We start from the raw sequence: 11497 nt of genomic DNA, 5'->3' as shown, positions 1-11497 counted from the left end.
GTACTAGTGACTTCCAGGTTCTGGGAGGGATTTCTGTATATATTTATTTTGGGTTGCTTCCGCCTTGTTATCCTTGTTTAGATTATTGTTTTCGCTAGTTTCTGCCCTTTTACCCATTACTTGTTGTTCCGGGTTACGGGTTGGCTTACCTGCTGGTGGGTTATAGTAGGTGCATCATGACTTGAGAAATCGGGTCGTGACAATGTACCTATGTTTTCTAGTTGATTCCAACACTCTAAGGTACATCTAAACATCATGAAATCATCGATAAATATGAGATCATGAACCTTGAATCCATAATTCAATTCAAGAAAAGTTAAGATCAAAGTCAAGAGAAGTTCTTAGAGTTTTCCAAATGTTTTAACTTTGTTTTAAGACTTAAATTTCAAGTTGAGTAAAGAGTAAAGAGTAAAGTTTGAAGTTCATTTCTTCAAAGGTATATGGGGACTATGTATTCCCAAAGGGTTTAAAATGTTTTCACATTTAGACAAGAATGGAAACCTCGATTTCCAAAGAGCCTTTGGGCTAGTTTTCAAAAAAGAGTAATCGCTTTCTAAATGAAGCAAGAGAGGAAACTTTGAATTCCAAGCTAGCCTTTGAGCTAAGTATTTGAGCACTAATCTCAAAATCACAGAAAGAAGTATGTTTTAAACATAAGAGCTAATATTATATTTTTGGGAGTAGTATTGAGCACCGATATGAAGGAGAGTTCAAACAACTCACAGCCCCTATAAACTATGTAGCCATCATGGGTAGAAAAGAGTTATACTTTTTAGATGATTCCTTTAGTGCTTTTTAGCATAGACTAGTGGATCAACTTAGTAGTTCAGGTTCTATACCCTCGGCAAGGTATAGGACGATCCTGACAGCGTGAGACAAAACGCTGTATCATCACAATAGCTCTTACGTGATGGTTGTCGGTTAGAGAAACTCCCACAGAAGTAATTATATTCTTAAATACACAGTTTATGGAATTTTTACATACATTTCAGAGTTATATGTATCTTTGCATACACAGAGTTGACATCATGTTTTAAACAGCTTTTCTTTATATTGCACTTGTTTTAAACTGCTTTATATTGAAATGAGTTCAATTATGTTGAGTTGAGTCGAACCAGGTAAGTTCTTCAAATTCTTTTCAAGCCTATGTTGTGTTTAACATTCCAACTCGCATACTCGTACATTTAATGTACTAATGCCAGTTAACCTGCATCTTATTATGATACAGACACATGTAACTAGGATCGGCATCCGGCGCATAGTTGATCCAGTGAGCACTCCAGAGTCAGTTGGTGAGCCTCCTTGCATTCCAGAGGACTCCTTTAATTGCTTTCAGTTATTTTATTAGTTCATTAAGATGTCGTGGGGTTTGTCCCGACATCTATCTCAGTTGTTTTAGAAGCTTCATAGACAGTCAGATGTTAGTTCTTTAGTCTTTTCATTGTCATTATCTTATGTTAAGACTTGAGTTTGCCTTAATGGCCAAGTTGATTGTTCCATTATAACATTCCAATTTATTACATAGACTTGTCTTTGTTGAATTAAGTCTTCTGCCGAGTAAGTAAGCCAGACCAAGGGTTCGCTTGGGGCCAACAATGGTTCTCGAGTACTAGCCACGTCCGGGGTGTAGGCCTGGGGGAGTGACAGTATAATTCGCGGGTACGTTTGTATAATTCGTGTGTTTTTGTATAATTGAGTAATACAAAGTTTGGAATTGTACAAATATGATAAAACTCGAAATAACGAATTGATACAAACATAAACATATGAACTTTAAACCGTTCTACAAATTATATTATGCCTAAACATAGTTTTATATGTTGGCTGGCTATGCACATGAGACTATCAACAAGAGATAGACTAGCAAGGATGGGAATATGTCAGGAAACAGAATGCTTAACAAGTGATAGACTAGCAAGGATGAGAATATGTCAGGAAACAGAATGCTTATTGTGTGAATGCAAACCAGAAAACATAGACCATCTCTTCTTTGAATGTGAGTACTCTATGAAATGCGTAATGGGGGTACTTGAATGGATGGGACTGAACATTCAAAGAACCAATCTGGAAGGACTATGGAGTAGACTAGCGAGAAAAGCCTAAGGGAAGATTCATGAGCAGAATACATAAAGGGATCAAATGTAAAGACAGAAAATGGATAGATAATTTGTATGTATAGATAGAAAATTCTACAAAATGGAAGGGGAGATAGTGTTAGATAGTATAAGAGGATGGAGAAGTAGATTGTAATAGCGTCACACTAGTTGGTTTTCTTCAATAAAATGTTAGTTCGATCAAAATTTTTTTATACAAATGTGGCGAATTATACAAACGTGGCTAATTATACAAATTCAAAGTCAGCCCACGTAATTAATGATTAATGTTAGTCGCGAGTGATAATTATAACAAACTATAGCTATAATAACTAATTAAGTAGTATAAGTTTGCTTAACCATATAATTTTTTCATATTAATTCTATGCATCACATTGTTGATACAGTGATATACACATGATATGCAAAAGAAAACTAACGAGGTCATTTGATTTTTTAGTGGAACTCTGTCGTTTTTTCAACGGAGCAACAATGGCCGACGACGGAAAAGTGGCCGGTGGGATGTGGACAACGATGTTTAGGATTTGTGTCAAAAAGAGAAGACAAAATTCCATTTATTTTTTTTTGGATTTGTTAGAGGTTGTATATGTTTTGAAAAGTTACTATTTTTATTTTTTGAAACTAAAATAATATTATTAACAGAAAATTATTATAAAAGGCTATAGTATAAGTGTATATTATGTCGTTTGATTAGACTTTTGCTATTTACATACCATCTCTACTTTTTTGCCTTGATACGATTTTGGGAAGATGAATTTCACTATCAAAAACCCATGACATGTAGTTTTTGTCTGATATATCGATCCAATAATAAATTCACGTTTAAAAAAAAATGTCTTAATAAAAAAAGAAAGTCTATACCATCGAGACTTTCAAAGTATTTGCTCGAGATGACAAAGGCTCACATTGATATAACATATTATAAAATAAAAACTATAAAATCAATACAGAGAAAAAAGTATATAATATAGAGATTGATATACTTCCTCTGTTCTTTTTAGATGTCATTTGGACTTTTCGAAAGTCAAATTTGACTAATTTTCAAAGCTAAATTAGATTACATTAATTTAATATTTTAAACTGAAAATTTAGATATTCAAAACTATACGAAAAGTACTATAAATTGCAAATTTTTGAATATCATTATAATGAAAAAAATACATCTTAAAATGTTAGTCAAAGTTTTATCCTTTGACTCTAAAAAAGAAAAGGAGACCATGGCAACTAAAAAGGAGCAGATACAATTTAATTACAAGCTTATTCAATTGCAAACTTATTTAGGAGACTATATAATGAGCATCCACAATACAATGTATTTATTTATTATTAATTATAATTATTATTTTTATGTAAAAATGAAATTTAATGTATTATTCTATTTAATGAAAAGTCAAAGATGTTATGGAAAATTATCAAATTGCAATCTTGTATGATTACAAACTTATTTGATTGAAGACTTATTTAGGAAAATGAATAATCAGAATTCACAATACAATGTATCTAGCTATCATTATTTTACTTTCTCTAAACATGGAAATTTTTTATTATTTATGAGTCAATATAATCTTATTTACTTTCTCTAAACATGGAAACTAATTATTTTTTTATGAGTCAATATAAAATTAAAACATGATCAACAAGTTATTATGACTTAAAAAAGTTAGAAATCAAAGAAAGTCTAGACAATTAATTAGCCTGTGTGTTATAAGGTGGTTTTGAATTTCTTAATTATTAGGAGCATCAATGGCCATTTTCTTGATTGTTTTTGTTATGATTTTTGGATTTTGCATGTTGAGTGTTACTCTATTTAGATGGATTGACATTGTGTACAACAAGAAAAATTTGCCTCCTGGAACTATGGGTTGGCCAATTTTTGGTGAGACTAGAGAATTTCTAAATCAAGGTCCAAACTTCATGAAAAATCAAAGAGCCAGGTATATATATATATATATATATATATATATTCATTTCTTTCACTCTTTTACATTTTGCTTTAAATGTATGAAGGGGGTTTAACATATATATAAAATTCACGAGTAAAGATCCCACTCAGATATACATAAAGGCATAAATGACAACCAGGGCACACATGTTGCTAAGGATAGGATCCTGCTTTGGCTATAGAATAGATGAGAGTGACACATATCACAATCAGACTAAAAAAGAAAATGAATCGAGACAAACCTTATATGTCTATTTATTGTAGATTTTAATATGTTTTTTTAAAATCCCTATTACAATCGTCACTAAAGATCTTATACACTAGTCTCAAGACTAGAATTTTTGGGAATGCTTTAGCTGCAAGAAAAATAAGAAGTGTGACTAATTAAAGAATTTGTAGCAATTTCATCACAAATTTTATTTTTATCCTAGATTTGTCATTAGGATAAGTATGTTTATGAATGATGATGTGCTGATTGCATAATTAGACTTATACTCAATTTGGTCTAATACAGTCCATTAATATAAAAATAATTTTCGTCAAACCTTATAAATGGAAGCAATATCATATAAACAAACAAAAAACACATTTACTGTTAGTGAATTGACCAAAATATTTGATTTGATTACAGTAAGATCTTATTACAAAAATAAATAAATAAATAAATAAAATCTACATATTAGATTTAGGAGAAAGTAAAACAAATAAAATAGCTTCAATGTAATGATGTAGCAGAAGTACAACAAAAGAAAAATTGTTTTGTTTTTTAAAAGAATGTTAAGAGAATATTAATCTGAATAAACGACTCAATATATTTAACCTTCAATGGATTAAAATATGTATTTTTAAACTCTCTTATGGAAATACATTATATTTGAGTTTACTGCCGTAATAAAATATGAATATCTATATTTATCAATAATTTATAGGCTAACAATAGTTTCAAACTCATATTTATCCAACTATATCAAAATACAAGTGATCCAATTCATTAAAATATAAATTAAATAAGCTAATTTTATAAACATGAGCTAAAATTTTCGATTTTAACATCATACATTCGCTCTATCATACACTTTTTGTTATGAAATAATGGTCGTGTTACAAATGCTTGTGATAATTAAATTTGTGACAAACTATCTGTCTCAATTAAAGGCGAATTTTTCTAAGTCGTCATAAAATGTATAACATAATAAAGGTTAAATACGGTACAGATAGTGATGTACTAAAAAAACAGATAAATCTATCACAAACCTAAACTTAATTTTCAATATAAATAATAACGAAATAATAATTTATATATCGATTTTGAACCTCCTGAATGTAAGGCATGACTTAGTGGTCGAGGTCATCTTGATGTTTCAAGTTCAAATCTTAAGTACTACTTTATTATTATTTTTCCGATTTACCTTAATGAAAATTTTGAATCTGCCATTGGCTTTAGACAAAAGTGATAATAATTATATAAATTCTTGCTTAATTAGTGATGTTTTTTTTTGTTTTGTTGTAATAGGTATGGGAATTTCTTCAAATCCCACATACTTGGTTGCCCTACTATTGTTTCAATGGATGCAGAGTTAAATGGATATATTCTGAATAATGAAGCAAAGGGACTTGTCCCAGGCTACCCACAGTCCATGTTAGACATTCTAGGGAAATGCAATATTGCTGCTGTCCATGGTGCTGCTCACAAGCACATTAGAGGAGCACTTTTATCTCTAATAAGTCCCACAATGATCAAAGACCATGTTTTGCCCAAAATTGATGAATACATGAGATCACATTTGAGCAATTGGGATAATTGCAATGTCATTGATATTCAACAAAAGACCAAAGAGGTAACCTCACAAATCTAATACTCTAATATAGTACTATTGTTTTTTGATCACTAGTACTATGATTTAGTTTTATATATTCTTCCTCTCTCCGTCCTATAACTGGTAAAAAAAGAAACAGACTCGAATAGAAGAAGGGGTACTTGAACAGAGGGTTGTTTCAGATTAGTGAAGATCGAAATTGAGTTGCTTAAGATTCTAGCTTTAGTAAAATAGGGGATGGGTTTGGCTTGAACATAGGTTCAAACTGAGTTTGAAGGGCCCTAGCTAGAAATGATGAAATTCGGGGAAAACATGGAAGAAATTGGCCGAGAGAGAGCGCCTATCTCTCATAAGAGAAGGAGAGCCATTTTTTTTAGAGTATATTAATGAGTAGGACAATACTAGCAAGAGTGTGTTTGGTAGGGAGTCTTTTTTTTTTTTTAATTAAATATGAAGAAACATGATTTTATTGATAAAAGTAATGTGGGTATATATCTGTTGATTCCTTGCTCTTTCTTTCTTAAGATTTCTTTGTGATTTAAGGACCGTTAGTGGCGTATTTCTTGAATTACAATGATTTGGACTTCATCCCTATAAAAGGATTTGTTTGTGGATATTTTTGAAGTATTTGATTATCAAGAAAAGTCTAACATATTTTGATATATTTATGAATATCCAAAGAGTTTAATTACAGAATATTCAAATATTTGGTAGGGAGTCATATTTTTTTATAACATATTTTTCTAGGACGATAAGTTTCTTAAGAAATGAAGAAATCAATTTTCTTTGTGAAAATAGTGAAAACAAGTTTTATAGAGTAACAAATATTTATTCCTCACCATCTTTCAAAATACCCAATCCCTCCTAGCCCCCATCTCAATAAGACGGTTTGTCTACATTTTATATAAATACTTTTGAGATTATATTTTCTGCTTACTTACCATATTATTAGAAAACACCTCTAAAGTGCTAACAAATTGCTCTTAGATGGCATTTTTCTCATCATTGGACCAAATTGGTGGGTTTGCATCTAGCTCATCAGTAGCTCAAGAATTCAAGGCTGGATTCTTGAAGCTTGTACTTGGGACTATTTCATTGCCTATAAATTTTCCCACCACAAACTATCATTGCGGATTCCAGGTAAATAACGTATCATATATTTAACTTATATACACTGATAATATAATAGATGTACCGTATTTTGATTACAATATGAATGCGTTGATCCAGGGGCGGAAAAACATTGTGAAACTATTGAGGAAAATAATAGAAGATAGAAGAGGTAGCAAGGAAATTCAACAAGACATGCTTGGTTTCATGATGAATGAAGAAGCAAAAAAAAGATACAAATTAAGTGATGAAGAGATAATTGATCAAATTATAACAATATTGTATTCTGGATTTGAAACTGTCTCCACTACTTCTATGATGGCTGTCAAGTATCTTCATGATCATCCAAAAGCTCTTGAACAACTTAGAGTAAGTATTTAATAATTAATAGATATTGCTTGATTAATATTAAATCGTTTTATCAGACGCAACCTCTCTACCTTACCTTTGAGGTAAATGTAAGGTCTGCGTACACTCTACCCTTTCAGACCTAACTGTGTGGGACTACACTGAGGATGTTGTTGTTCTTGTTGTTGTAATTTTGTAGAAAGAACATTTGGCAATCAGAGAAAAGAAATTGAGTCTGGAGGATCCAATTGATTACAATGATTATAAGGCTATGAGATTTACAAGGGCTGTAAGTGTTACATTTTTTCATAAGATTGTTTGTGAAATTAATGAATGTTAGCAAATTGATTCTATTTTTATTATTTTTTATTCTTTGTTTTGTGGTGCAGGTGATATATGAGACATCCAGGTTAGCAACAATTGTAAATGGTGTTCTTAGGAAAACCACACAAGATATGGAATTAAATGGTAATACAAATTTAAATGATGCTATTGATATTTTATTTTTTTACTTTGGTAGATTATTTAAATCATTGTGATATATGTTATCTTGTTAATTGTTTTAATGATGGGTATCAGTGTTCTGGTGAATTACTAAGACTTCATGACTTTTGTTGTATATACCAACAAATTAGCGGCTATGAAAATGTTGAGATGAATGTATTGACTTACTAAGAGACATAGGATCATGAACAAATATATTCGAGACAAGACGGGAGTATCCCAAGTGGTGAATAAAATGTCTGAGGTGAGATTGAGATGATGGACAAGATGGAGAGGAGATGCATATATAGATATGCCCCAGTACTGAGGAGGTGCGAGAGGTTGGTTATGATGGATTTTAGAAAAGGCAGAGGTAGATTGAATTGAAGAAGTACTAAAGAGAGTTGATTAGACAGGACATGTAATCCCTACAACTTGATTACCGAGGACATGACTCTCGATAAAGGAGGAGGATATGGGGGCTGAGGTTTAAGGTATTAGAATGTTAGCGTTGTTTAGTTTCCCTTATCAGTAGTATTATTAGTAATTCTCCTGCTATAATATTCTTTGATTTTTACTATTACCTGTTATTTTCTTTGCTTCGTTTATCATAGTACTATCTATGGTTGCTATTTCTCTATTATTTTCTAGGTATATATTTTGCTTGAGCCGAGAATCTCTTACCAGTAGTATTATTAGTGTTATCTATGGTTGCTCTTTCTCTATTGGTTATGATGGATTTTAGAAAAGGTAGAGGTAGATCGAAGAAGTACCAAAGAGAGGTGATTAGACAAGAAATGTCATCCCTACTACTTACCAAGTACATGACTCTTTATATAAGAGGATATGTGGGTTGAGGTTTAGGGTATTAGAATGTTAGCATTGTTTAGTTTCCCTTATCAGTAGTATTATTAGTAATTCTCCTACTTCCTACCATCGTATTCTTCTATTTTATTATTACCTGTTATTTTCTGTGCTTCGTTTATCATAGTACTATCTATGATTTCTCTTTCTCTATTATTTTCTATATATATTTCACTTGAGCCGAGAGTCTATTACCTTTCATTTACTATGTTTTTCCTTGTTTTGCAGGATACATGATTCCCAAAGGATGGAGGATATATGTGTATACAAGAGAGCTTAATTATGATCCACAAATTTATCCTGACCCGTATACCTTTAACCCATGGAGATGGCTGGTTAGTAATACTCTCTCTTTCTGTCTCATTTTACGTAGCACCATTTGACATCTGAATAAATATTGGACATTTACGATATGTAGGAAAATAACTTGGAGTACCAAAGTTCTTTCTTGATGTTTGGAGGAGGTACAAGGCTTTGCCCTGGAAAGGAACTAGGTGTGGCAGAAATTTCTACATTTCTCCATTACTTCGTAACAAGATACAGGTAATATACAATATATATACATGTTTCACAACTATATTATAAAAAAAAGAATTGAATTTCTTGTTTGAATTATAACATTATTAATGTTATGGTGCACAGATGGGAAGAGGTTGGAGGAAATAAACTGATGAAATTTCCAAGAGTTGAAGCACCAAATGGCCTATGGATTAAGGTTTCAACTTACTAGTAACTATCAAATTATCCAAACTCATGTGTTCCCTGCAGACTTCTTTTTACGTCTTTATTACGTAGAATACACCAAGCTCATGTTTGAGATATGGTGTCTACATACTTTTATACAATTATTATTATATATTACATAGACGTTATATGTACACCCTTATACATTATTATGTGCTACATATATATTGTATGTACTGTGTATGTGGGGTGCATGTGCAGCCATTAATTTCGGGAAAAATCATATATATAATTTTGAAAAAATCGATAGAAACCAAAATATAGTTAACAGTGCACTTGTGAAAATCATAAAAGGTGTTTTGGATTGCTTGTACACACTAATACATCCACCCATGTGACATAGGTTCCCTATCCTAGCTACAACCTTTTTTTAGCTTAATATTGATGAATTCAGAGTTTTTAAATTCTGAGTTCACCTCTGTATATAAATATTGTAATTTGTCTTTTAGGTCGTTATACACAATGATACTTGTGAATATATTTATGATTAAAGCTTCAATTATTTACTCCTAGAAAAAGAGAATTTTAATGAAATTTTCATCTTCAATAATTTCACACCTAGAAAAAAAACCTTACTTCATTTCAAGGTTCAATTCGTATTCCAAAAAGGAAATATTGAAATGACCCTTATATATAACTCACTTTTCTTGATCTTCATTTTCACATTAAGAATGCGAAAATCTTTATCAGTATTAGTTAATTGCTATTGAATTCAATATCGCTATAGATTTTAGGAACATTTACAAAGAGTGCTAAATGCCATTAAAATGTTATATTTAGTTGTAATTATATTATTGCTATGGTTAATTAACTGTTGCTAAAGATAATTTTTGTTGTAAGTTAAACTCCATAGTCTCCATTGATGCCATTTGATTGTATACACCATTGATGCCATTTGATTATATACAAAAATGTATACAATGTGTTTGGTTAAAAATAAATTTCAAAATTTTAGAAAAGTTATTTTTTGAAAAAATAAAAAGATTTTCTAACTATTCAAAATCTTAAACATCATTGTATGTGGCCATAGCCCATAAATATGAACCAACTTCAACTTCACTAAAAGTCTCCAACGTTTTGCCAGTCAACTCATTTGCATGCAAAAAGTTCACAATTTGTTTATTTTTATACTATTTTCCATTTGCTTTAATTTACGCATCACATGGTTTTAAAGCGTTATTTAAACATCACGTATTGCACATCAAATCTCGAGCCAAAAGCTCTACCTGATGGACTATTTTGGACGGATCAAAATATTTTGAGTTGAATTAAAATTTGCCTAAGAGTTATTTTGATTGAAAAGAATCACGTTAAAAGATGAATTATAACTCAATTCCTTCAATTCTTACAAAATTTTAAATCCTTTATTTGTTATTTCATGTTATAATATTTGTTATTTCCATGAGTCAATTTCAATTACGTATCAATCCAATTTTTAAGTAGGTTAAAAAAGGGTCATTTTTATGATTAATTAAGAAAAAATCGTATTCGACAAATATAATATAAGAATACATTCTAGGATTTATGTTTTTCAATTTAAATTATAGGAGTTACTCGGATGATAAATATTCCTCACCTTCAACTCTAAAGTTGGGAATTTGAATACCAAAAGAGCAAAAATGATGGAAACTCTTGGGATTTTAAAAAAAATAATCATGGAAAGTACCATTTGCATTTTGCACTTTGGTCAGTAAAATTTAAATGTTGTCTAACTTAAATATTATATAAGTAAAACTTACCTTATACTTCACGTACATTGCACTTTAAGTAGGCGTTTGGCCATGCGATACCATATCACGATATGGTATCGTGAGATGGAATCAGCGTTTGGACATGTGATTTTACGTTGATTCCATTTCATGATTCCATATCATGAGAGGTGATACCATATTCTCCAAAAACCATGATATGGAATTATATGGTGATTCCATATCATGATTTGAGATATTTTAATACAATAATTGATCCATGAATTTATATTTTGTTAAAACAACCCACATTTATATCTACTAACCATTTGTTTCATATGTAAATAAAATTTATAATCACATCATTACTTTTTAAAATTTATTATT

The 11497-nt window shown here is 30.7% G+C and overlaps 1 protein-coding gene across 1 annotated transcript; it reads left to right on the top strand.

Moving 5' to 3' along the window:
* The first annotated feature begins 3857 nt into the window (after positions 1-3857).
* LOC102599687 (cytochrome P450 85A3) lies at positions 3858-9408 on the top strand. Its single transcript, XM_006365595.1, has 9 exons — positions 3858-4048; positions 5570-5894; positions 6861-7013; positions 7104-7352; positions 7531-7620; positions 7721-7799; positions 8907-9013; positions 9097-9221; positions 9321-9408. Exons 1-9 carry the CDS (start codon positions 3858-3860, stop codon positions 9406-9408), a joined length of 1407 nt encoding a protein of 468 aa, XP_006365657.1.
* Positions 9409-11497: the final 2089 nt, after the last annotated feature.

This window comes from Solanum tuberosum, unplaced genomic scaffold, assembly GCF_000226075.1.
Source record: "Solanum tuberosum cultivar DM 1-3 516 R44 unplaced genomic scaffold, SolTub_3.0 scf00574, whole genome shotgun sequence".
NCBI lineage: Eukaryota > Viridiplantae > Streptophyta > Magnoliopsida > Solanales > Solanaceae > Solanum > Solanum tuberosum.
This window is presented reverse-complemented; position numbering and strand designations above follow the sequence as displayed.

Bases quoted from the DNA above. Each gene is read 5' to 3' on its own strand.
- LOC102599687 (XM_006365595.1), top strand. From the start codon at position 3,858: ATGGCCATTTTCTTGATTGTTTTTGTTATGATTTTTGGATTTTGCATG. The intron at 4,049-5,569 runs GTATATATATAT...TTGTTGTAATAG, and splicing joins ATGAAAAATCAAAGAGCCAG to GTATGGGAATTTCTTCAAAT. The intron at 7,014-7,103 runs GTAAATAACGTA...GCGTTGATCCAG, and splicing joins ACTATCATTGCGGATTCCAG to GGGCGGAAAAACATTGTGAA.